The sequence below is a fragment of the Chenopodium album genome, chromosome 10 (assembly GCF_948465745.1).
Source record: "Chenopodium album chromosome 10, dcCheAlbu1.1, whole genome shotgun sequence".
Classification (NCBI taxonomy): Eukaryota; Viridiplantae; Streptophyta; class Magnoliopsida; order Caryophyllales; family Amaranthaceae; genus Chenopodium; species Chenopodium album.
Window position 1 is genome coordinate 63371263 of NC_137843.1, and position 24533 is coordinate 63395795.

General features: G+C 33.9%; 4 protein-coding genes across 4 annotated transcripts; 1 reads left to right on the forward strand and 3 right to left on the reverse strand.

Moving 5' to 3' along the window:
- Nucleotides 1-1630: 1630 nt before the first annotated feature.
- LOC145565700 (desiccation-related protein PCC13-62-like) lies at nt 1631-5914 on the reverse strand. Its single transcript, XM_081625613.1, has 4 exons — nt 5839-5914; nt 3752-4025; nt 3138-3363; nt 1631-2274 (listed from the first exon to the last, which is right to left on the reverse strand). Exons 1-4 carry the CDS (start codon nt 5912-5914, stop codon nt 1864-1866), a joined length of 987 nt encoding a protein of 328 aa, XP_081481739.1. The 3' UTR covers nt 1631-1863.
- A 506-nt stretch (nt 5915-6420) lies between these two features.
- LOC145564605 (uncharacterized) lies at nt 6421-9184 on the forward strand. The gene is made up of 2 exons (XM_081624878.1): nt 6421-8884; nt 8971-9184. The coding sequence occupies exon 1, from the start codon at nt 6527-6529 to the stop codon at nt 8537-8539; it is 2013 nt and encodes a 670-aa protein (XP_081481004.1). The 5' UTR covers nt 6421-6526; the 3' UTR covers nt 8540-8884; nt 8971-9184.
- Nucleotides 9185-9832: 648 nt separating this feature from the next.
- Nucleotides 9833-14214, reverse strand: LOC145564606 (protein REGULATOR OF FATTY ACID COMPOSITION 3, chloroplastic-like). Its single transcript, XM_081624879.1, has 5 exons — nt 13819-14214; nt 12953-13007; nt 12815-12871; nt 11603-11680; nt 9833-10598 (listed from the first exon to the last, which is right to left on the reverse strand). Exons 1-5 carry the CDS (start codon nt 14107-14109, stop codon nt 10162-10164), a joined length of 918 nt encoding a protein of 305 aa, XP_081481005.1. The 5' UTR covers nt 14110-14214; the 3' UTR covers nt 9833-10161.
- Nucleotides 14215-14671: 457 nt separating this feature from the next.
- LOC145562897 (uncharacterized) lies at nt 14672-22957 on the reverse strand. The gene is made up of 10 exons (XM_081623319.1): nt 22647-22957; nt 19140-19981; nt 18035-18164; nt 17485-17927; nt 16988-17068; nt 16796-16891; nt 16011-16169; nt 15821-15907; nt 15480-15551; nt 14672-15282 (listed from the first exon to the last, which is right to left on the reverse strand). Exons 2-10 carry the CDS (start codon nt 19893-19895, stop codon nt 14935-14937), a joined length of 2172 nt encoding a protein of 723 aa, XP_081479445.1. The 5' UTR covers nt 19896-19981; nt 22647-22957; the 3' UTR covers nt 14672-14934.
- Between the last annotated feature and the right edge of the window lie 1576 nt (nt 22958-24533).

Consider the following 24533-nt stretch of genomic DNA (forward strand, 5'->3'; position numbering starts at 1 on the left):
GACGGCCCTGTTTATAATATATTCTAATCAATTTAAATAATATATAATTCATAATCTAATATAATTTTATTATTGTGTGTAGACCTGTCAATCGATTCTTGTCACAAATCATTTCGGAGAGGGTCATTATTTCAGGTTACAGATCAAGAAAAAATTTGACATATAGATTAAAAATTTATCTAATAAATAACCTGGGCATCGCACGGGCACAAAACTAGTATACTAATAAAGCAGAGCTAGAGTTCCTTCTAGGTTTTCTTTTTGATGGGTTTTTTGGTTTCCTCTAGGGTTTCCCCTAGGAAGGGTTTTTCTAGTCTGCTAGATTTTTTCTGCTTTTTTTAAGTTTTCCTTCCCTCTTCTCCTTTTTTCTCTTTTTCTTTCATCTCCTTTCTTCCGATCTCAATTGTTTTTATGTGCTAAAGATTGAAGATTTAGGGCTTCATTGTCTCCGAAAGGCCATATGAGTTTTTTTCACCCAAACAACTTTTCATCCGTGGATCTCAAGCCGAATTAGTGCTAACTTACAGATTGTATTGCTTCGGATGAAATTTTTTATTAAGGCGATCGTTTATCGAATCTACGATGTATCTAGTTTTAAGGTGATTTGTACTTGTGTTGGAATTTTAGATTTCCTAAGAATTATTTGTAAGTGCGTGCCCGATTTGCTATCTTTCATTAATGAAATCCTTTTCTTCTGGTAAAATAAAAAACTCATCAATTCTATTTGTATAATATTTAGGTTATCATCAGTTGACTCGTAAAGATTTTCACTCTGATAATGAAAGCTGAAAATACTACAAAACCTTTTGAAGTAGTAAAGTGTAGAATTGGAGACACATGTGGTGGGATTGAAAGTGGGAATACATGATGGGTGGTGTATGGGAAGTCTCGACCATTGGTTATGTTACACATTTGAAAGTGTAGCTTGTTGTTCGCTTATCTCTATAGAAATTAATTTGTTTTTCATATGATGGAGTATCTCCTATGGTGGAATAGTTGTATTAGTGTTTAGTAGTTTGTTTTTCCTTGGTGAATTATTGTAATATAAATTTATTCAAGATTGTAATAGATTTTTATTTTCGGGTACAATCAGGCGAATCAAATAGAAGAACACATCCATGTATGCAAATACAAATCTACAATAAATCATCATATTGTCTCTTATTAAAGCCCATATCTTTCGCCGTGCCATTCATGTCATTTCGTGCTCTCAATCTTATAATTCATAGTGTGGGATGCACCCTCTTAAGATCGTGTCATTAGTTGCACCCAAGTCATAATTGATGCTCTAATTTTGCCTAGTTTTGATGAAAGCTACCTTTGCTAGATTTTCATTTATTATTCTGTATGTATTTGATAACAACTCTTTGAGTCTTGCCTACTCTATATTTATTTTTCCTTAAATTGTATGTCAAGCCTCATATTGTGATCAATTCAAAATAAAGGCAGTATTTACTCATAACTTGGTGAATCCTTATAAATTCACAAGCACTAATGAAGAGTTAACCCACATGCCACATACTCATCAATAAACATTAATTCATTATATATATTTCCACAAAGTTAGACTTATAATACTCATCAATTACTCACCAGTTCAATAACTCACTAAAATCCATAGCTTGCTCAATCTTTACCTTAACAAATTTGTCCAAAACAAAATGAATATGAACATTCTAAATCCTTGCATTGTAAAATCAAAATACAGAATAAATTATTTCTCTAGATAAAACTCTAAACTATAAACCTTAAAAAATATATACTAGTAGATATAATGAAATAAAAAAAATTTAAAAAAATAAACATAAAAATAACCTTGAAAAAATGACAAAGTCTCCTAATAATTACCATCTTTAAAATCAATCAATTTAATCTATCATAATTCGAAGTAGCATTCTTAGGTTGAAGATAGGATTGTGCAATGTAACCATCAGCACCTTTAGGAAAAAACCCACCAACTTTCTTAGGATCACCACTTCCATACACAATGTTTAATACTTCTATTGGACTTCTAGGGTACCCCAAAGAGTTCTCATCCCCTACAAGTATATTGCCCTTAATCTTGCCTTCTGCACCGTCTTTCTGGTCCACGAATATGCCTTCATCCCTTGAGCCTAGGTCACTCCCTAGCTTGTTCCTTAGTTTTGAAAGCCGGTTCGTGAACTCTTGCACGGTTATTTTGTAAGGTACCACCCTTTGTAATCGTCGTTGGTAGAGTAATGATCGGATCACTGCGTCTTGGCCTGATTCCACTGCTAGCAATCCTGCTACTAGCTGGTTTTATGGGAGGGGGAAGAAAATATAGGAGGTCAAAATATGAACTAATACGTAATCAAGAACACGTACAATTTTAAAGTACGCAATATGAAGTAATCTAGTACGTATTCCTTGGATCACTAACATATTAGAAGTGACATTTTATATTAGTTCGTCTTAGAATGATAGACCACTTTCTCTAATTAATTTTGAACTTTTATAGTATCTATTACCTTTAATATGACCCTTGTAATTCAAACTCCAAAGAAATATTTGTAAGACAAAGATTGTGAATGCTCAATAGTCAATAGGTAGGCAAAACAAACACTATCGAGTCGTGAAGTTGCTTATGGGAGGTCAAAGAAAATATGCATGGAAGGGGAACAAAATACGGGAGGTCAAAATATGAAGCAACATGTAATTAAGATTTAAGAACACATACAATTTTTAAGTATGCAATATGAAGTAATCTAGTACGTATTCCTTGGATCACTAACATATTATATTAGTTCATCTCAGAATAATAGACCACTTTCTTTAATTAATTTTGAACTTTTATCGTGTACATATATTACCTTTTATATGACCCTTGTAAGATAAAGATTGTGAATGCTCAACAGTCAACAAGCAATATAAACACTATCGAGTCATGAAGTTGTTTATACACATATTAGAGGTAATAAACTACTTTTACAATCTTACACTTTTAACATGATTGTCGTATACGTAATTTAAAATCTAAAGCATGTATCGCGTACGTGCAATTAGCTAGACGTGATAGTTAATTATTAAATAGAATAAATAGACTAACAAATCAAAATAAAGGCCAAAAATTAAGTAGTGAAGAAGGAAAACATATACAAGTACTAGCTACTACGTACTTTTCTGGCTTCAACGGAAAGAAGCTTGGGAATAGTGCCCACGTAACCAGTAAGACCAACGTAGGGAATCAAATAAGAGGCAAGAAGGTAATTTATTGAATTTCTATAAGGGTCAAATGGTGGAAAGAGTGGATGTTCAAATGCTGAGTTCACCACTTCACTAAATTGTGCACTACTTAGATTCAATGTTGGTCTTGGAAATCCCTTCACCACTTCCTTGATTGCTCTACATAAAAATAAATCATCACCTTTAGCAAAAAGACACTACATAAAGTCAAATTAACAATTTGAACCTAATTGATCTTTTATGGTTTTCTTAAAACGAATATTCTTAACTTTCGATCAATTGAACAATATCCTATGCATGTTTATAGTCCATTTTGTTTAAAAGTCTATGTTGGATGGTTACTTAGCTCGCTAGTTAGTTGAGGTCAGTGAAGTATGGTTTGTGGAATTGATTCTGCATGTACAAAATTTCAATATTAACATGAAATCGATAAATTTTACTGATCATTTTTTTAATGAATATAAATTTTGCTGATCATGAACAGATGATAAGTTTTGTAATTATTTTTAATCTAAATAATAATAATATTAATAACAACGAAACAAACCTTAAATGACCAACTTCTTGGAGGGCAAATTGGGCGATAACATCATTAGTGAAAGGGTCAAGAAAGGCTTTTCTAACTCCAATTGGAGGAGGACCTCCCTCCGCAAGTTCAGGGGCAATTGTGTCTAATCCCCTTCCAATAGAGCCCCATAAGAAAAACTCAGCTTCTAAGTATTCCAAATTCAATGGGAACTCCAAATAATTTGTATCCCATGTTGGGATATTGGATTGTACCGATTTTCTTTGGTGTTCAACAATTTTTGAACTACTAACACCTTTCGATAAGCATAATACATTAATTAAAAGAAGAAAAGGTATTATTATCAACTTTAAGGTGAAAGGTGATGCCATTTTTATAAGGTTAATTAATACAGTAGTAATTAATTTAACCTAAGCTCGCTCTAAAATAAGTACTAAGGTAATGTAATGTGTTATAGTTGATGAGAAATGAGAATAATGGGACCTATATTTATATATACATGGGAACAAAATCCTCTAACGTAAGCAATTGTACGTGTAAAAATTGTAGGATTTGAGGTTGTTACATTTATGCTTAGTCAAGATCCCTCTTGGATTATACGGAATACTTCATATTAATTTACGACTATTTTTGGTCATACTTTTAGATTTATTGCGTTTAGGCATGTATATAGGTAGTGTGGTTCCCTAAAAAAAAAAAAGGTAGTGTAGTTTGTAGTTGGCATTTATTTTGGCAAAATCTTATCTCAATTTGTTGGGTCTAATATATTATTATATGGATGTTTGTCTTCCATTTATGACGGTGAAATTTTAAAATATTAATTCCCCCAATCTATTAAGAGTAGTTTAATTTGCTACGATAAATAATATTACTATGATAATAAGTATTAAGACATACGTAACTTTATATTTGTAACAAAAGTTTGATCTTGTTTATACGAAAGTACTATAAACTATCAAAATATATATCATATATGATTTCGCATGTAACAAACAATTACAGGTAACTCTTATCTTGTATGTTACGAAAGTACTATAAAGTATTAAAACGTAACTTTTTATATGTAACCAAAACTTGATTAGAAAAGATATTGAGTAACTCCAACCTTGTCTTCTTGTTATGAGGTATAAATAGGTTATAGGCAAGTACTTATACAATCATATGTGAATAATAACATAATAATACTGGTAAACCTAAGAACTTTTTTTTTTTAGTATGAAAACTCGAGAAGAGATAAGCTTGGGGCTTTTTTCGGTTCGAGTAGTAGGGGCATGTTGTGATTTACTAATCTAAGCTGAACAGAACTGATTTGAGTTGAATTGAACTGAACTGAAATGAATATTTTATGAGAGAAGGAAATTAGAAACTGAACTGAACTGATAGAGCTAAACTGAACTAAACTAAAATTAAGTTGAAGAGAACAGACTCGTAGTTTGAAATTTTGAATAGCCTAAGTATATTTATTTGTGGAATGATTAAATTATTACTAATTAATGAGGGCATGAGGGTTTATGGAAAATAATAGATGAAACACGGAGATTAAAAAGGAATAATTAAGTATTATTAGTACTAATAGCATATTAACATCAATCAACATGCAATTTTTATAATAAAATTTTAAACTTACTAAGGCGGCTAACAATGGAACATCATGCGCGCCATAGTTAGCCATGTTGGGATTGAATGTTCTCTAATGACATAAATATAAATAAAAGTATACTTCCTCCGTTTCTTTTTACTTGCAACACAGCCTTGTGGCACGTGTTTTGAGGTCGGGTTTATGTAATGTAAACGGATAAATTATTCATTATAATTTTTAAAAATGATACTTAACGCTATTCTAATCTTCGTGTAAAAATTATATTGATAAAATCGCTCGTTTACCCTCACTAATCATCTCCTAAAACTGCGTGCCTAAAAGGTGTGTTGCAAGTAAAAGAAAATGGAGGAATTATTTATTAATATGGAGTATTTTATTAACACTGTTTTTTCTTACATCATCTTCTTCGTCCCTTCTTCTTCCTCCTTTTCCCATCCAGGCATCCACCTTCACCTTCTTCTCTCCTCTTTCCATTCGCCTTCATCTTCATCATCCTTACTCACCTCACCTTCCATCGAAAACACCATTTTCACCATTTCCAACGACATCGACACCGACACTTTCATCTTCTTCTCCATCACCATTTTCGGCGACTTCGCCCCCAAATGAAACGAAAATTCTAAGAAAAAAGGAAAAATAAAGGACATGGTCAGTCCTAAAGGGTAGAGGTGTTGTGTTCCTCCAATGAAGTAGCCTTTGAGCTTCTGAAATCACTATTGAAGCTTCTAAAATCACCCATAACGCTCTTTTAATTCCCAACCTCCTTATTAAGACCTTAGTGTCATTATTCACAAAGTTAACTTCTGTTATCGCTTTCGTTAAAATAATAATAATAATAATAATAATAATAATAATAATAATAATAATAAAAAAGCGACATTTGTCATCACTGAAAATTACAATCTTGCCCCCACTCACTGAAAATAACAAAAACATGAAATTACCCCCATTTAGGCGAAGTGAATTTTATTCAAGTTTGGTTAGTATGTTCTACAATTATGCATCCTTCATTCTTTGTTAATTGCAAAGTTGAAGTCCACACTCTCCAGTCCCCAGCAATTGAAAACCCAACACAGCAGTCAGCAGCTTCCCATTCCAGGTAACAATTTCTCAGTTTTCAGAACTCCCCATTTTCTGGGCAAGTGTGTTAATTTCTGCTTAATTTTTGTTCCCAATTCGAGTTTTTGATTATAAACATGTATCTGAAAGATGGGTGCTCCTTATTATTGAAAATTCAAAAACCCTCAATCCCATTTCTTCTCAACAAAAGAAACCCAATTCCTGATCCTAAACCTTACCTTGAAACCAACAAAAACAATCTCAATGAATATACAGTAGTTAAGAATTTGAGAAAAGAATCTGATATTAGCTTAGCTTTGAGCTATTTTAAGCATATTTCCAATTCAAATTCTTTCAAACACACCCCTGAAACTTATAGAATCATGGTTCAAAAGCTTGGGAAACATGGGGATTTAGATGGGGTTCAGTATTTGTTGCAGCAGATGAAATTAGAGGGTGTTAATTGTTCTGAGGAGTTGTTTATTGATTTGATTAGTTATTATAAGGATATGGGTTTAGCTGAGCAGGCCTTGAAAATGTTTTATAGGATTCGAGATTTCGATTGTAAGCCGACGGTTAAGATTTATAATCATTTGTTGGATGCTTTGCTTGCTGAGAATAGGTTTAAGATGATTAATCCCCTGTATAGTAATATGAAGAAAGATGGGGTTGAACCTAATGTGTTTACTTATAATGTGCTTTTGAAAGCATTGTGTAAAAATGGTCATGTAGATGGTGCACGTAAACTCCTTAAGGAAATGTCTAATAAGGGTTGTGCCCCCGATGATGTGAGCTATACAACAATTGTATCATCCCTTTGTAAGGGTGGGAAGGTCCAGGAAGCTAAGGAAATTGCCGAGTCTTTTGGTGTGGTTGTACCGGTTTATAATGCTTTGATTAGTGGGTATTGTCGAGATTGCAACTTTGTGGAGGCATTTGCTTTGTTGAATGAAATGGCTGAAAAAACTGTTGATGCAAATGAGATAACGTATACAATAGTAATTAATGCTCTATGTGATGCTGGGATGGTTGAGTTGTCTATGGCTATTTTAGGGAAGATGTTTTCCAGAGGATGTGAACCAAATATTTATACATTTTCTTCATTAATCAAGGGTTTTGTCTCTAGAGGGAGACTGAATGAAGGGTGTGATGTGTGGAATCGGATGGTAAGGGTGGGAGTTATGCCCAATACAGTTGCTTATAACACTTTGATACACGGTCTTTGCTCAAATAGTTCCATGGCTGAAGCCGTAGCACTTCTCCATGAAATGGAAAAAAGACATCGTATACCAAATGTGACAACCTACAGTACCCTTATAGATGGTTTCGCAAAGTCCAAGGATTTGATAGGTGCATCTGAAATATGGAATCGGATGATAAGAAGTGGTTGTCAACCCAATGTTGTCGCATATACATGCATGGTGGATGCCCTTTGTCGAGTTGAAATGTTTGATCAGGCTCAAGATCTCATTGAGTGTATGATGCGGGAAAAGTGCACCCCTAATACTTTGACATTTAACACATTTATAACAGGACTATGCCATGGTGGACGAGTTGATTGGGCTTTAAAGGTTTTTACTTCAATGGGAAGGTATGGTTGTTTACCTGACACAACTACATTCAATGAGCTTTTGGATGGCCTTTTTAAATCAAACTGTTTGGAAGAGGCTTTTGGGCTATTTAGGGAGATGAAAAAACTGGAGATCAAGTGGAATCTAACAACTTGCAATACGACTATACATGGTCTTTGTCAACTGGGTAGGTTTAAAGAAGCGCTGATGGTGGTAGGAAGAATGTTGAGAAAGGGAAATAAACCTGACAAAATTACTTTCAACACCCTAATTAATGCCTACTGTCAGCATGGTGACATCAACAGAGCCATTCAACTAATGGATGTAATGAAGGCAGGAGAATGGCGCCCAGACTTGGTTTCTTATACTAGTCTTGTATGTGGCTATTGTAAATGGAATGATACAGATAATGCTACAGTTTTGCTTCAAAGGATGATGGATGAAGGATTTGCTCCAAATATTGCCTCATGGGAGGATTTAGTTCGAACATTATTCAGCAAATCTGACATTTTCTACCAAGAATCAATAAATAAACTGGATATGGTAGCAGGACTTTCACACAGATGTTCTGTGCACTAATTCCTTCTGTGCTAAGGTATATTGGGTTGAGGATCACTACCTTCTTGGCTTTTTTACTATGACAATTGGCAAATATTCTAGCAACCTAATCCTTTTAGGGAATGATATACATCCTATAGCTCTAAGTTTGTAACAGAGTTTTTAGTTTTTGTGTACATAGAAAATGCCCTACTGTACTGTGATAATCTTGCAGCCCTTTCCTCTCAAAACAAATTACATACATTCTTTGGAAATTAAGACTCTCAAGGGATGACTCTTAGAGTTAATCTTGCCATTTGAACCAAATCTCGGGTATTGCTGTTGGTTCTAGCTGGTGCATTCAGATAATTTGGAGCAGGTTAGAAGGTAGGCTATGTTTCTAGTCTCTCTCATTAATGTTACTACGAGAAAGAGGATCTCAGCAAATGTCTGATACTCTTTTGTTCTTTCAGAAATATCATGAGAAAAGAAACAACAGCTGTCCGCAATTTTAAATACTGAAGATTGAAACATGACTGTCCATTACAACTTACAGCCTTACAGGGTATGAATTGTTATCCTAGAAGCATTAATTTCTTTTAAATCTTGTCTACCTAAATCTGAGCTATCCTTAGTGAGTTGGATAACTAATACAAGTGCTTGTTTTCTGGAATTTTATTTTTAAAGTACTCCGTAGGACATATTTTCATTTAGAGTACACTGGTCAAAGTTTTGATATTCATAATTAGATAGGTGAATTACTGTGTCATTTTTGCTGGAAATTTGTGATCTACTGCTGTTAAGCTAAGGAAGTCTTATGGAGGCTGTGCAGTTTGTATGATCACTGTTGCCTTACCTTACATAATTTCTTCATATGCAAACCTATGCTGCTTTATAATATGCATGAAATCGTCTTCTTTTATGAGCTCATCATCCAAGAGCCAATAATACATGGTTTAGAAGGCATGATAGTGGGGCATTGACTATGCATGCTAAGGCTTCTTAGTTGTGTTCAATTTCAGGCAAACCTATGCTGCTTTATAATATTTTAATCTAGGTTCAGAAAGTTAAGTAGCTTTCTTAATTATTGGTTGAGTGTTATCTCTCCAAGGATCAAGCATTGGTATCTAGAGCTTTGAACTGTATTTTCCTGGAAGTACTTTTATAAAAGCAAGCATACATCTATGTAGGTTTGATCTGTCACAAAGCAAGTGTTATTAAGGGTTTGATCTGTCACACTCGCTTATAAAAGCATGCATACATCTATGTAGGTTTGATCTGTCACAAAGCAGGTAGTGCAGTGGTCAGACTGCTAAAGATTGCTACTTGAATAAATCAACCAAAATACTTCGTATTGAATAAATAGGCATATAGCAGCAGATGACAAACATAAATTGTGCTACAGGGCCACAGGGGAGTCCACAAACAGATCAGCTACTCTTACAGCTTTACATTATCATATTCAAATACAGTAGAAGCATATCAAGCTTCATGTGCTTCAACCACAAGGATGCATAATTATATTCATCAATTTCTCTTTGAGATGACCATCAGAGGCAGTTACCAGCATTCTTGAACAAAATGGTCAGGGCTTTTCTAGCAGTTGTGTCTGATGTCCTGAGCTTTTCTGACAGCACAATCCTAAGATAATACATACTGAGGTCTTATCTAATTGCCTGCTCACGTTTTAGGTTCTCTTTGCCCTTATTATCAGTCCCTTTGATAGCATTACTATTGTTAACATCTTCATTACTAACGGTATCATCTTCATCACCTTCAAATTCTTCGTCATCCTCATCATACAACTCATCATCATCGTAGTCTACTTCAAACTCATCTGTCATGTCAGCTCGTAGTGTATGAAACTCCGGAGGGGGTGGGCAATCTTCCGTGATCGCCTTCTCTCTTTTAATCACAAGATGACGAATCACTCTCTCATCCTGGTCTAACATCTGCTTGAAGTCATTTATCCACTGGGCTGGCAGCTCAAAATTCATCAATATATAGTGGGCATGTGTTGTCTTTTGTATCTTGTAAGCTAGTCTTCGCATACCCCAATCGCTAAACCTCCAAACTCTGCCTTTCTTCTCCCTTAAAAAGTCTGCAAAAGTATGTGGTATGAGGAACACTGTCTAGTTTAAGAAACAATTCAGGCCTACAAGAGAGCTCAATTTCTAAGATATATATGAATTATGTCACATTGTGTTAAACCACAACCAAATCATGCCATTGCTAGATTAAAAATTCAAGGATAGCTGATGTAGCATTCTTTTGAATAAACAAAGGAAATAATATTGCAGAATCATACACCCAAATCATGCATGAATCTGAAAGAGTGAGCAAAGTGTGACTCTGTAAGCATACAATGTTAAAACCAATAGCACCACTTAAACTGTAGTCTAACCCTCTAAAACAAGCAGTCCTTATCTGTTTATTTGAAACTCAGTAGGATCAAATTTTCCTACATCAAACTAATTAGTTTCTTGTCACTATGCCTGTCATTTAATTAATAATAAAAAAAATTCAAAAAAAATAAATTGCTTCATGCAATTTACATTAGCAAACTTCAATTTTCAAACAAAAATGCCAATCAAACTAAAAGATGGTTTCAAAATTGCATTAATAACCGATTGCAATTGGTGTTGGTTGATAAACAAAATTTTTGCCTTTTCTCAGGAAGAAAAAAAAAAAAAAAAAAACCGATGGTAATGGTTTGAATTGCTGACAATGTTAGTACAACAATTACTTCCACCCTACTGGACTTCTTTCATTTCGATGAGTACCTGGTCACAGAATCATGATTTGGCTCTTCAAGTCGTTTGAAGCGGCTAGTGAAGTATTAAAGTGTTATTTTGTTGAAACTCAAACAGACATTTATGCACATGACATTTGTAGTGAGACATCAGACATGTAACTCCATAAATCTTCTACTGAGCTTTATGGAATGGTTCAAGTTCTCCAACAGTAAGGAAATTGAACAGGCATGGCCCACTTAGCACATTGCAAGTTTGCAACAGCAAGCATTGACGTCAAAAATGAGAGAAGAAATCTATCAGACACTAAAGGCAATGTTGATATAAAAAGAAATACATTGCAATTAATTACCTTGTATCATGGAATTCACATCTTCAACCTTGTCCTTATAGTCTTGATGGATCAAATAAACCACTTCATAGTGACGCACTGTATCAGATAAGGGAAAATATAGATGAGGATATAGCTTCTGAAGGGCATATAAAGAAGCACAGTATTAGCTCTAGACTTGTAACGTTGTAAGAGTACTACTATGCGTGCACCAAACAGGGGATAATTACATAAAAACAGCAAAAGAAATGTCAGAAGAAATCAGAAGTATCTTTGTTTCTTCATTATTTTCTCTTATCCTGCCTTCATCTTTCCTTAACTAGTGATTGTATAGCAGTATAGGCACTTGCACAGGTACAAATTCCATTAGAAATATCTATGAGGAAGGCAAGAACTCCTAGGATAATGTATTTAGATTGACTCCCAGTTAATGAAGGCTCCCCCCCCCCCCAAAACTTTTTTACAAAAACACACACACACAACACAAGGGTTTATTAAAACAAATCAACTGATTTTGGCTTCATTTTGATTCCAGCTTCACACAGCAATAAGTCCACTTAGTTGGACAGGAGAAAAGTTCTCTAGGTAAAATATTAACTTTTTATAACTAAAATTTTTTAGTCAAATTATTCCTCTATTAAATTTGGAGATATTTTCAAAAAAAAAAATAAATTTGGAGATGGTGTTCAATTGTTCATAGCTTTATCCTTTGATAAATACAAGTACCAGCAACACGGTGAATCCACACAAAATAATGTGCAATTTGACTACACAAACTTGCAAGATAATCTAGAGTCCAGACAGAACAAAAAAAAAAAGTCGAATATATGGTACATGGGAACTCCCTTACTTCAGTTTCATCGTTTTAGAGCTGCTAGTTAGTTAATTATAATCTGTTCAATTGCATTAAAATGTATACTTATAGCTGCTCTATCACCGTGTCAAAAACTACAAAAAGTACATGGCATTGGCAAGTGAAAAATCAACGTGGACTGAAAAAAAAAATGGCCAGAAACAAGAAGGGTAATAGCAATGTTACCACTCGAGCAACATCATTCATCGATTTTATTCTTTTCATTTGGGGGATGGGTAACAAAGAGGAGTACATGTATAGTCTTTCACATCACTTGTAGCCTTGTGGACTGTGGCCTTTAAGTTGTGAAATACTGAATTACTGATAGCCAACATAAATTCTCAAATGGACTAATAAACTGAAATGTTGAATGGGCTTACTCTGATCAACATTCAAATCACTTTCCAGCTGAAGGTTTAGAAATTCAAATAGTTCTTCTGCAAAACAAACAGATAGATTTAGCCATAGCTAAACTTATTTTACACAAAGGGACAGAATCTCAAATTTAAATCACTTACGCTCTTCATCATCAGCAAATTCGGGCAGAGCTCTACCATCATCCTGAACATTTTTCTGAAAAACACAAGGAAATATATAAGTAGTTTAGTTGAGTTTACTTATGAAATCATGAACATTGAAGCCATCACTCAACTACAATAAGCAATCTAGAAATTCCAGCAACATCAATTGTGAGCACACTTTTGAGCTCACAACTTCGTTACCAAGACTCTTCATTTCACCCAAGTACCCATTGTCATATATCTAACAAACTGACATGGGTAATGACACTTCAAAACATAATTTTGGGCCAAAATCATGAAAACTTTTCACATAATATCTGAGTCGAACACTTAGACATGTACTAGTGTCTAAGAGCCTGTTCATATTTACTGAATTGAGCTGAACTGAACTGAACTGATTGGAACTGAACTGATTGGAGCTGAACTGAACTGAACTGAATTGAGCTGAAATGAATATTTTATGTGAGAGGGAAATTAAGAGCTGAACTGAACTGAACTGATTGGAGCTGAACTGAACTGAATTGAAATTAAGTAAATGTGAACAGGCCCTAAGTAGCTAAGTCCGAGTAACATAGTATAACCAATGCTAACCTATAAAGTACTTCACCCTAGGAAGAAAAAAAATTTACAAAATCAATTACATGTACAGAAAAAATTAACAATAATCGAAATTTCCAACTTCATTACGCAGAAATTAGGATCCAGCTAAATAAATTTGAGAAGCTAACAAATTACTCAACAAAAACACCCTCAAATATCATAAAATTATGCCGAAACTAAGAATACAAACAATCTCAAATACACAATTACAAATAGAGATTACAAAATAGGAAGCAAAATTAATGAAAAGATTGAAAGTAAACCTCTCTAAGTAAGACAGCTTCAGGAAAAGGGCCAATAGCTTCATCAGGTTTAGGAGCAAAATTATGAGAGTCAATCTTATTGTTCTTGCTCTTTTTATCGTCAACCTTTTTAGCTTCCACCATTAATGACCTTCTAACAAGTACCTTATTTGATGAAATTGGTCCAAAAGATGAGTACCCATTTCGAAATTTGAAGCAATAATTGTGTGACGAAGAAAACCCAGATGAATTTTTAGGGAGAGGAGAGAGAAAAGTGGTAGCTTTGGAGGATGAACCAAAAAGGGTCTCCATTGGAATTGAGTAATGGGGAATTGGGGGTTGCCTGTGGAATATGGATAACACTAGGAGCGCGCCTTCTTCTACTGGAGTAGGAAAAATAGGGATAATATTGTTACTAACTTACTAGAGATGATTTAGAACTAACTGCGATAGCTTTTTGACTTCTGCAATATAAACTTGGCAAAGTTCATATCGATTTAACAACATCAAGCGTACTTTGATATAATGTTACTCCATTTTATTGATTTATCCTACTTATTATAACCCTAATAACTATATTATTTCCCTTATCCCTTATAAAAATTTTATTAGGAGCACATAATATATTTCATTTAGTGATTTGCATTTGAATGAATCAAATCAAATGAGGCCCAACACTTTCCACAGCCAAAAACTAGTAAGAAGTGCTAAAAAGATTGAAGATTAAACATGTTGGCTTAGAACTAGCTTCGGTCATAGACAAATTACTGATATAGTGATATGCAGCAAAATTTCCCAACGCTTAACTTGACATTTTAAATTTGCATTAGATTAGATAATATAAGAAATTCAGAATTAAATTTACAAGGCTAGGTTGGTAAACTTCTATATTTTTTTGCCTGTTGATCTTACGATTCCGGAAAACAGAATTGCCATTTGTTTCAGAGCATTACATTCTGTCTTGTATAATGATAATCTAAAGACTGTCAAAACAACAGAAAATATACAACCTGCGCATGGCTTTTTCAATTGCAGTGTACATTTTCACACCACATTACAAGACCGGGTATCATTTACACTCTCTCCTGCTCACTCACAGGAATTAAGATGGGTCCATAAAAGGAAGATTGGTTAAGTTTACCACGGTTTTTTACCCTTTTTCTTTTTCCTACTGCTGCTAGCACTACCACCACCACTAGTATTTGCACTACCAGTTTTTGTGTCGTTTTTTGTGCTACTTTGTGAACTCTCATTCGGATTAACCCCATTATAGTTCTCAAACATTCCTGATTGCATAGCGTTCTGTAACCACTCAAAGAACTCTTCCTCACTCATATTTTCTTCCATATTTGCTGCTGCTGCTGCTGCTGCCTCCGCCCCACCACCTCTATGTGATGTAGATGATCCTTTCCCAAAACTGTTCTTTGTTACGCTAGTGTTAACATGAAAACTTGGTTTGTGTGAGTTAGCCGGGCATCTCATTCCCTACAATGAAAATTTGCAGCAGTAGAAAGTCAAGCTCATGGAAGATGCAAAGATTGCAAACAATGAACAAGTATTCATAGCATCATTGCAGGGAACAAAAAATTGAAATTTTCATCCTGAATTCAAAAATATTGATTACAGATAATATTTCCAATACATCATGAATCCGAGTTTCCTACAAGGGCTAGGATATATACCTGACATATATACCACTCAGTGGCATCATATACTCTGCCATCGGCACAAACATATGCAACAGGTACATCAACCTGCAGGTTGTTTACATCAAAATCAGAATGAAAAACCTCCAGTTGGAGCAAAAATAAATGCATCTTTTTCATGTGAGAGACAATAGCATGAAACAGAAATATTCACACTCGGCATTTATTCAACATAATATTCTACTACAAGCTTACATATCTTCCTCGTCTTTTCATTTTGTGTGCTTTTGAGAGAAGGGAGGAGGTCGAAAAATAAGGTAAAACTAAATATCAGCACCATGTCATCATAAGATATAAATATGAGTTGTCTGTAATACCTTCCGTAGTATTCCGAAAAGCAAAGGTTGGGAAGACTGTTCAACCCATCCATCCCCATCTTTAGCTTGATGTAATTCCTCACAATCCTTCAGCATTTTATACGCAATCAGCATATACATATCAATAATAAAGAGGTAAGTTGTTCTCTACAGGAGCTGTGATAGAAAAACTAGGATAAACAGCACAAACCTGGCACCATCTTGCTTTTAATTTAGATTTCTTTGTTTGGAACCATATATGAAAGCTCCCACACTTCTTGCATGCAATTCTTCTTGCCTCCCCTAGAGGGTCTTTTCCATCCCCCTCTGAGCGTGCAAAACCATTAGGAAAGAAGCCATGACGTCCACTCTGCAAATCAAAATATTCCAAAATTAAGGCTAAAAACTTACATTGCACGCTTAGTTTAAGTTTCATTGCAAAATCAGCTCATGTTAAAACTGAAAGTTTCCCAATTGAATAGAAGTGAGTCCAAATGAAGGGACAATGAGTTTGTTTCTTCTTGGAATGTTGAAATTATAATAATGAATTGTTTAATGAAGAAAATTGTGTAAAATATAAACATTGGAAAGCCAAAGCAGAGAAGTGCACCATGAATCTTATTACAATCAATTTTTGCTATTAGGGGCTTTTTCCCCTTTTCGTGAGAATACTAAAACTTAGTACTCTATGACTAGACCACTATATCTATTAGAATCAATATGTTACTTGTAAAATTACAGGTATTTTTATTTCTAGTCATTTTTGCCTTCAAATAACATATTTTAGCAGGTATATTAAAGAGTAACCATCCTGATTCCAGTTAGATAGAGGTGAAAGGAAAAGGCTGCAAAAATTTGGACCTCCCACACTCCATTGGTCAGATCCAAACAGATTATTATTGATTGCAGTTGCTCTTAAGATGACAAATCATAGGGTAACCAAAGATGAACTAAATCTGTATAAAGGGACATCTAAATTATAAAAACAAATCAAACCTTTTGAGAACCCTGAAACCGGCAGAAATAACTCAGTAACTCTTCCTTCCTAAGTTCATCATCGTAAGCTTTTCGCTTCAAAGAATCTAGCAAAACCTATAAGAACAATACAACTTCAGTAAACTTCCCAACAAGTTATAAGAAGCTATAGTTAAACTCTGCATAACACCAAAAGAACAAAGAGTATATTACCTCATATGCATTTTGAAGTTTCTTAAAAGCTTCTGCAGCCTTTTCATTTCCCATATTTTTATCAGGATGAACAAGCATAGCCTGATGATATAACAAAAAAAAAAAAATTACTGAAAAGGAAGTATATATATTAAAGAGCTGTACACAAGCAGAATAATAGTGTTAAAAAGAAAAACAAGCATGGTGCTCAGGGAACCTCCAAACAATGAGAAATAATCCCAAACAATCCTTCCATGTTCCATGATTAACAACTTAATGGTATGACTTTTTTACACATATATTCATTACTACAGTTGTGTTATTTCTATCATCTTCCCAGCACTTAATTTGAGTAAGGTCACATAAAGAAATCAAATCATAAACTATACTTTATTAAAGGAAAGGTGGCAACTTTTTGGGACATCCCAAAATAGTGCAAGTGGTAATCAATTTCATATGGAGACACATATAAGGTTATAAACCCATCACCCAAAAGCAAACACAGAACATTATTGTACCTTCTTTCTGTACTCTTTCTTCAGTACAGACTCATCTACTTGCTGATACCGAGACAAGCCCAATGCTGAGTAGTGATCAGTACAATTTAACAAACGAACAACTTCATCTTCAGATGTAATCTCAGAATCAGCCCCACTGGTAGAAGCAACACCAGCATTACGATCCATTGACTTTCCTGAACCAACGTCCGGGTACTGAAACTGTGCTTCACCGTTAAAAAAGCTTCGATCACCTTGAACTCCATCTGCTCGTTCAGATGACTTACTTTTCCGTTCATCTATGTTATTTTTCAGGAAGTATATAAGTGCATCACTTGAAATGAATGACAGATTGAAACCCAAAAGCACCCCAAGCCATCCAACATATGCCCAAGCACAATATACTGAATATACAGTAAGAACTGATAAGGAAATGCGTTCGCGACTCAATATAAATGCCAATCCTGCATAGTTTACGTGAACCAGAAGAATGTCAAATTTATGGAAAAATAGTTGAATATTCCAAGACAGAAAGTCAATTCGAACCCGTGAAAAGATTAAGAGCCATCACCGGCAAGAACGATGACAAGAGATGTCGTCCAAAAACTTCCATATATCCATAGGAATACTCCTCCAGTAATCAAGATTACCAACAATGAAATGATGTAGCCCACCAAAACTCCAATTAATGCAGCAAAAGCCTGCATAGAAATTTGTCACTAAGGAAGTGGTACATCCTATAATCCTATAAGGTAAACATGGGTACTGTAGTTGCATTTTCATCATGGAAGCAAATTAAAAATTGTTCCTTCAAGCGAATATGAATATCAACATTCAGTGAATATGGTTCTTAAAACAGTTGGAAGACCATACAAATTCACTAATGTCAAAATCTAGCCACATTATTCTAGACAATGCTCAAGTACGCTCCTTTAGGATGTCCCTGTCTCCTTGATGGCCTCACAGATACAGAATTTTTATTTTGTGGGGTAATTAAAGATAGAAAAATACATAGCTGCAAAAGATCAGAGGTGAATATTATTTACTTTAAATTTGGTACGAACAACCCCTCATATGTACATGTTAAATCTAGATTAGCCTCGTGAAACACACTTGAACAAACCCCTTGAGCAGAAGAAAGCATGGAATCTATAAGCTATATCTATAATAATATTATTAAAACTCATATGGACAACTTGCTAACGCCATGTGTCACCCTTCCTTATGATTTGGTGCCACATATGCGCCATGTGTCACCCTATGTGTCATCACCCTTCTCTCACCACATTGAATTGTAGTAATGTTTAGTCACTTTGAAAGTTCTTCATTGACATGACTTTAATTTTCTATAATAATGTTTAGTTTACTTGAAAAACTATTCATATGTATAACCTACCAATTTAAATTTGACACATCTTATATATATTAATGAAAGATTATTATATTTTTCATTCACTTATAAATATTGTTCAACATTAACCATTTTTAATTAATTTTGATCAAACTTATAAATGTATAATGGAACGGGGCATTGCCCAGGTCAATAATTAGTTGATATTAAAAAAAATAAAAAATAAAAATATATATATATATATATATATATATATATATATATATATAATGAAAAGGACCCAGTTTAAAGTTTAGACAATGATATAGGTGAACAAAGGGCTTACCAACACCAATAGAAACTTGAACATCCCAATCATTGCAATGACGGAAAGTATGCTGAACCACAGGATAGAAAAGAAGGAAGTTGTTCCCATCCGCAGAAAGGAATCCATGCCACGAAAAGCACAATCCAACCAAACCATTGACACAAGGAGCAGAATGTTGCCGAGATGGAAAAGCCACTTCAGAACAACAGGATATGTGTGAACAAGTTTTAATTGTATATACTTACGAACTTTGTAAACATTTCTCACTACAGCAGCGAAAACTGGTTGTTGCCTTTCCAGCCATCCACAAGATATCCTTAAGATAGACAGGGCATAATGTCTCAGGTTTTCAAGTACCATCATACGAAAAATCTCCAATTTATCAGTTCTACCAGCTATAAAAGATCCATTTACGCTATGATTATCAACACCATCATGATTTCCTGAGCTACTGTTACTGACATGTGATGTATTAAAGTCCCTTGAAAGCTTTTCCATACTCTCTCCAGAGACACTATTGTCAGGGACTGAGGAGCCAAATGCTACGCCATCAACCTTCAGCTCACCTTTCTTGGAAACATTTTTAGATTTTTTGTTCTTTTTCCCCCCATCTCCTGCAGCAGAGGTCCTACTAGCACAGTCAGTCAGCGGAGAGTTAAGATGTTCACCACTTAGAAGCTCATCAACAAAACCTTTAACATCTGGGTCCTTTTTTTTACTCTTTGAAGAAGTCTGATCAATACCCCTTTTCGGTTGATTTCCTCTCCGAGCCATGAGTAGCAGTTTGCAAGTTGTTTGCACAAATAAATAAAATACCTTATCGCTTGATCATCACGCAACATACAGTACAATATTCCTATCTGAAATAATAAGTGGTGTACATTCAGATAAAAAATAAATAAATAAAAAAATACTTGATACAATTTCATTATCATTACGTACACACACAGCATGTCAAAAAAAAAAGGATGGAATAAACAAATGTCATTCAGATTTGAGAACTCGTGACAGGCATGGTGCGTCTAAACTCGACTATTTTATTAAAAAAATTCCAAATAATAAAAGTAAGGTATTCATCAATTGCCGGTTCAATTTGAGCTGGTAACTCAAAAGCAATGAAGAAAGGGATCTTCCATTAAGCGAAAAGTATTAGGTCTACATTGATAAGGTAATCTATCTATCTGTATATTGTATATAGATGAGATGTACAATATATAAAGGAAATTTAGCTATTTAATTGATAATTTTCAACAACAACAACAAAGCCTTAGCCCCAAAATGATTTGGGGTAGGCTAACATGAATCGTCATAAGGAATCGTACAATATAAAGAAACGGACATAACAAAATCATCATTTAAAATAATTTGAAAACAGGTGAGTAAACGAAAGAGAATTTAAGAAAAATTAAGGAAGTTTTAAAGGAGAATCATGAATAAAATTCAAGAAAGTTTTAAAAGAATGGTTAAAACGTTAAGTTGAAAACATAAAGGTTTGAGAAAACTTTAGCAAAAGAAAACAATACAGTTCATAAAACATCGGTGGGCTAAAATAAACTTTAAAACGAATATAAATTAAAAAGGTATATATAATCACGACACGTCGTTGATGTGAATTTTCTCTCTCCACATCGCCCTATCCAATACCATATGGGTACAGAAGAGTGTGTGAATAGTGTATAAAGTGCAACCGTTGCAAAATTTTAAAAATGGAAATATGTGTAAAAATGGAGATAATATATCATTTAGCATTTTATATGGAGAAAATGTATGATTTTTTAGAACTTAAGGATTTCTATTGTCTGATTTTATCTTTTAGGAATCAATTTACTTAAAATAGAATAGCAAAAATTTGTATATGAAATAGATTCCTTTTTAACTTACCTTGAATTTCATAAATATTTTGCAAAAAGGGGATGCAAGTGCTCCCCTTCAAGTCCTTATAGATCCGCCAATGAAAATAAATCCTTGCTTATCAAATATTATTCAACCATTTATGATAAATGGAGTTCAAGGCAGTATCCAGGCTCATTTCAAATATATATATATATATATATATATATATATATATATATATATATATATATATATATATATATATATATATATATATATATATATATATATATATATATATATCCAGGCTTACCGAGAAGATGCCCACAAGCACTAGAAATTAAGAAATATATTAGGGGAGTCCAGATAAATCTGAGGAAAACCACAACCAAAGTAAAAAAAAAAAAAAAAAAAAAAAAAAAAAAATTGAATTCAGAACCAACAGTGAAACCTAAGCATAGAGCCACCATGAACATCAAACTATCAAAGACCAAAAAAAAAAGCCTAAAGTTTGATTTTAATATTTAAATAAAAGAAATATGTAAACCCTCAAATCTCCTTGTTACCACTAATCTTATTCTACATTAAATTTTTACATGGAGTTTGTTGCCAGTTTTGTCACTCACACTATCAACTACTTCAGACAAATCCCAAACACTTTTTATGTAACAGAAACACAGAAAACTGAAAATCTCCAACTTAACTATCCTTTTGTGTTGTTTATTCTTTATGGATATTGTGATTAACAACATAAATTTACATGTACCGGTTCCAGATTAAACTCTACAATCTTATGTGTGGATAACTGACCCGACAGTGTAAAGCTTTTGGCGTATTTTGGTTTAACAGACTACGGTAGCTCATAGATACTTTTTGTGCTAGCATTTTATAACAGCTTTACATAAATGCCTTGTACCCTCTTCCCCAATGACTAGCTACAACCAAGTTAATTTGCTTGTTTTTCTACTTCCTTTCCTCACCTCAAAGCTTTTATCTTCAATTCTTACAAATTCCTCCATACAGAGTAAAGCACTTAGTATCTTACAGCTCCAACAGCTGCACAGAAAATTAGGGACAGCACACGACAAAACCATCAATTGTCGAATGCCAGCTGTCTTTTCACTCACTCGTGACTGTCCTCAACTCCAATTAATCAGTTTACTCTATTCACTGAGGTTCATTCTTGGCAGAAATTCCATCAACGTTCCTCCAACAATATTACCAAAATATCCACTCCCCTAAGCTTACAATACCGCAAAACTTCCCAACCTAGATAATCTAAGAGCTCTAAAAGACACAATTAACAATTCATTGCCACAATTTAGTTTCAGGGTCTCCTCCTAATCTCTAATTCTTTGCTTCTTTCCATCCTACCCAACCTTTCAATCAATTCAAACCCGTCAACTCAATCAAAACAAGTTTCGTACAAAAATTGAAAAATTGCAACTTGGATCAACTAAAACACACACAATTCTCAATTACATAGCATCAAATTAACCAACGCCCAATTCAATACTAGAACAAAACCCACAAAATCAAGAGCGGAAGGTTTGCAACAGACAAAATCAAAGCAATTCAAAATATGACCAATCACAAAAACAGCAAAAAAAAAATACCCAGAAAAGTTCCATAAAACCCAACAAAATATAATAATAAAAAAAAGGGAATAGTTCATTCAATTCAGAGAATTACCTGCTAAACAATTAGGGTTTAAGAGCAATCGAAAATCGGCGTAGTAGTGAAGCATCAAGATCGCGTCGAAGTAAGTAGGTTAGCAGCAACCCATTCCTCCAAACAAAGAGTTTTTGGCGGAGAAAGAAGAGAGAAATTAACAAAATTGATTAAAAATAAAAATATAAATGGCAGTAATATCCACTGCAAAACTGCGTAACTACGACTTTAGGAAGCTAAACACACTTTCTCTCTCCTCGTTTTTTTGTCGATGGAGCTTGGGGAAGGGATGCTGGCAAGTTTTGGCCTTTCGTTTTTTCCTGTCTTTTGCCCTTGAAAGGGGAGTTTTTCTGGACTAGCTATTAGTGTGTTATATTCAAAATTAGTTGTCATATTATTTCTAACATTGAAAAGAAAAAAAAGATATACTTCGTATAAAATAACAAATTTTTACACTATGGGTTGATATTTTGAATGAATCGTGATTTTTACTATCATACATCCTTAGCATCCATACTTAATTTGTATAGATATTTTGTGTAGGTGGTGACGTTATGTATTTCACATCAAATGTGTGTTGGTTACTTGGTTACTTGGCTACCAATACACAATCTATGTAGATGGTGACGTGTTGAATTTACATCTAATATGTGACTGTTACCAATACACGTTTAATTTTATTTAGTGCATACACTTTGATTTTAAAATGTCACAGGTAACCATACATAATAACGATTAATCGGATTAGGTATTAGAAACATTATGATTGTTGGATCAGGTGCTCTACTTTTTGGATCATGTTTTCGCATAATTTTGTTCAACCCTACTTTATACCATGAAGCTCTTTCACTTTTCTTTGTAAAGTTATAAGCATAATATAATCCATAATCTATGTAACTGACGAATTCAAATATCCACGCTTTTATGAAATAGCATCCCAAAAGTCCAAAACCAAACAAACCAATTTGTATAGTTCCTTTTTTAGAAAGGCACAAGAAACCGGTGTTTTAATTTCAATTACTCACTTCATATATTAATATTTGCATTACTTTAACCAATACATCCGCGGAGACATAACTTTAACCATTAATATTCTATTTTTTAAAAGAAGAAATATTCTTTTTGTAATTGTTTACTAGTAAAAATGTTAAAAATATACTTCGTATGTATAATGAAAATAACCATATATAAATATATATATATATATATATATATATATATATATATATATATATATATATATATATATATATATATATATATATATATATTGAAGGAATTATGTCTTCGATAAGTGCAATTACTAGATATATCAAGGATCACTATTATGGAGATAATTAGTTCATTCTATAAGGTCGTCATTGTCTGGTGCTAGATACGACAAATGATCTTTGGACTAGTTAAATAGTCCAAAGCCCAATAGAATGGATCCTACAAGGTTACACAACAAAGGTATTGGGTCAAACAAGTGAGAGGCCCGTTAATGGGCCTCATGAGATTATGACATACCATGAAAGGGTTTGGGCTAAAGTAGTTTGATTAGGGATAGGACTTTGGGCTTGACATGGACTCTTATTTAGAGATGTGATCTATAAATAAGATCTATGCCTAGAGTTGACATAAAACACAATTAACAATCAGTAAATTGTGACACAAGGCAACCAGTTACCCAAAAGCCCTAAACTCCCTTTTCTCTCACCTCATTCACGGCTCTCCCTCTCCCCTCGCGTCTGTACAGTTGGCGCCCATAGGTGGTGGTTCGTGGTGGTTATCGTGGTGGTTCTTGGTTAGTTTGTCTCACTTCTCCATTGAAGGTTGATTAAAAGGGTTTAATCACAACTAACTAGCATTAGTAGAGGTTTGATCTGTGCCTGTGGACTAAGTAGAGGAATCACACTTGGGGTTCTT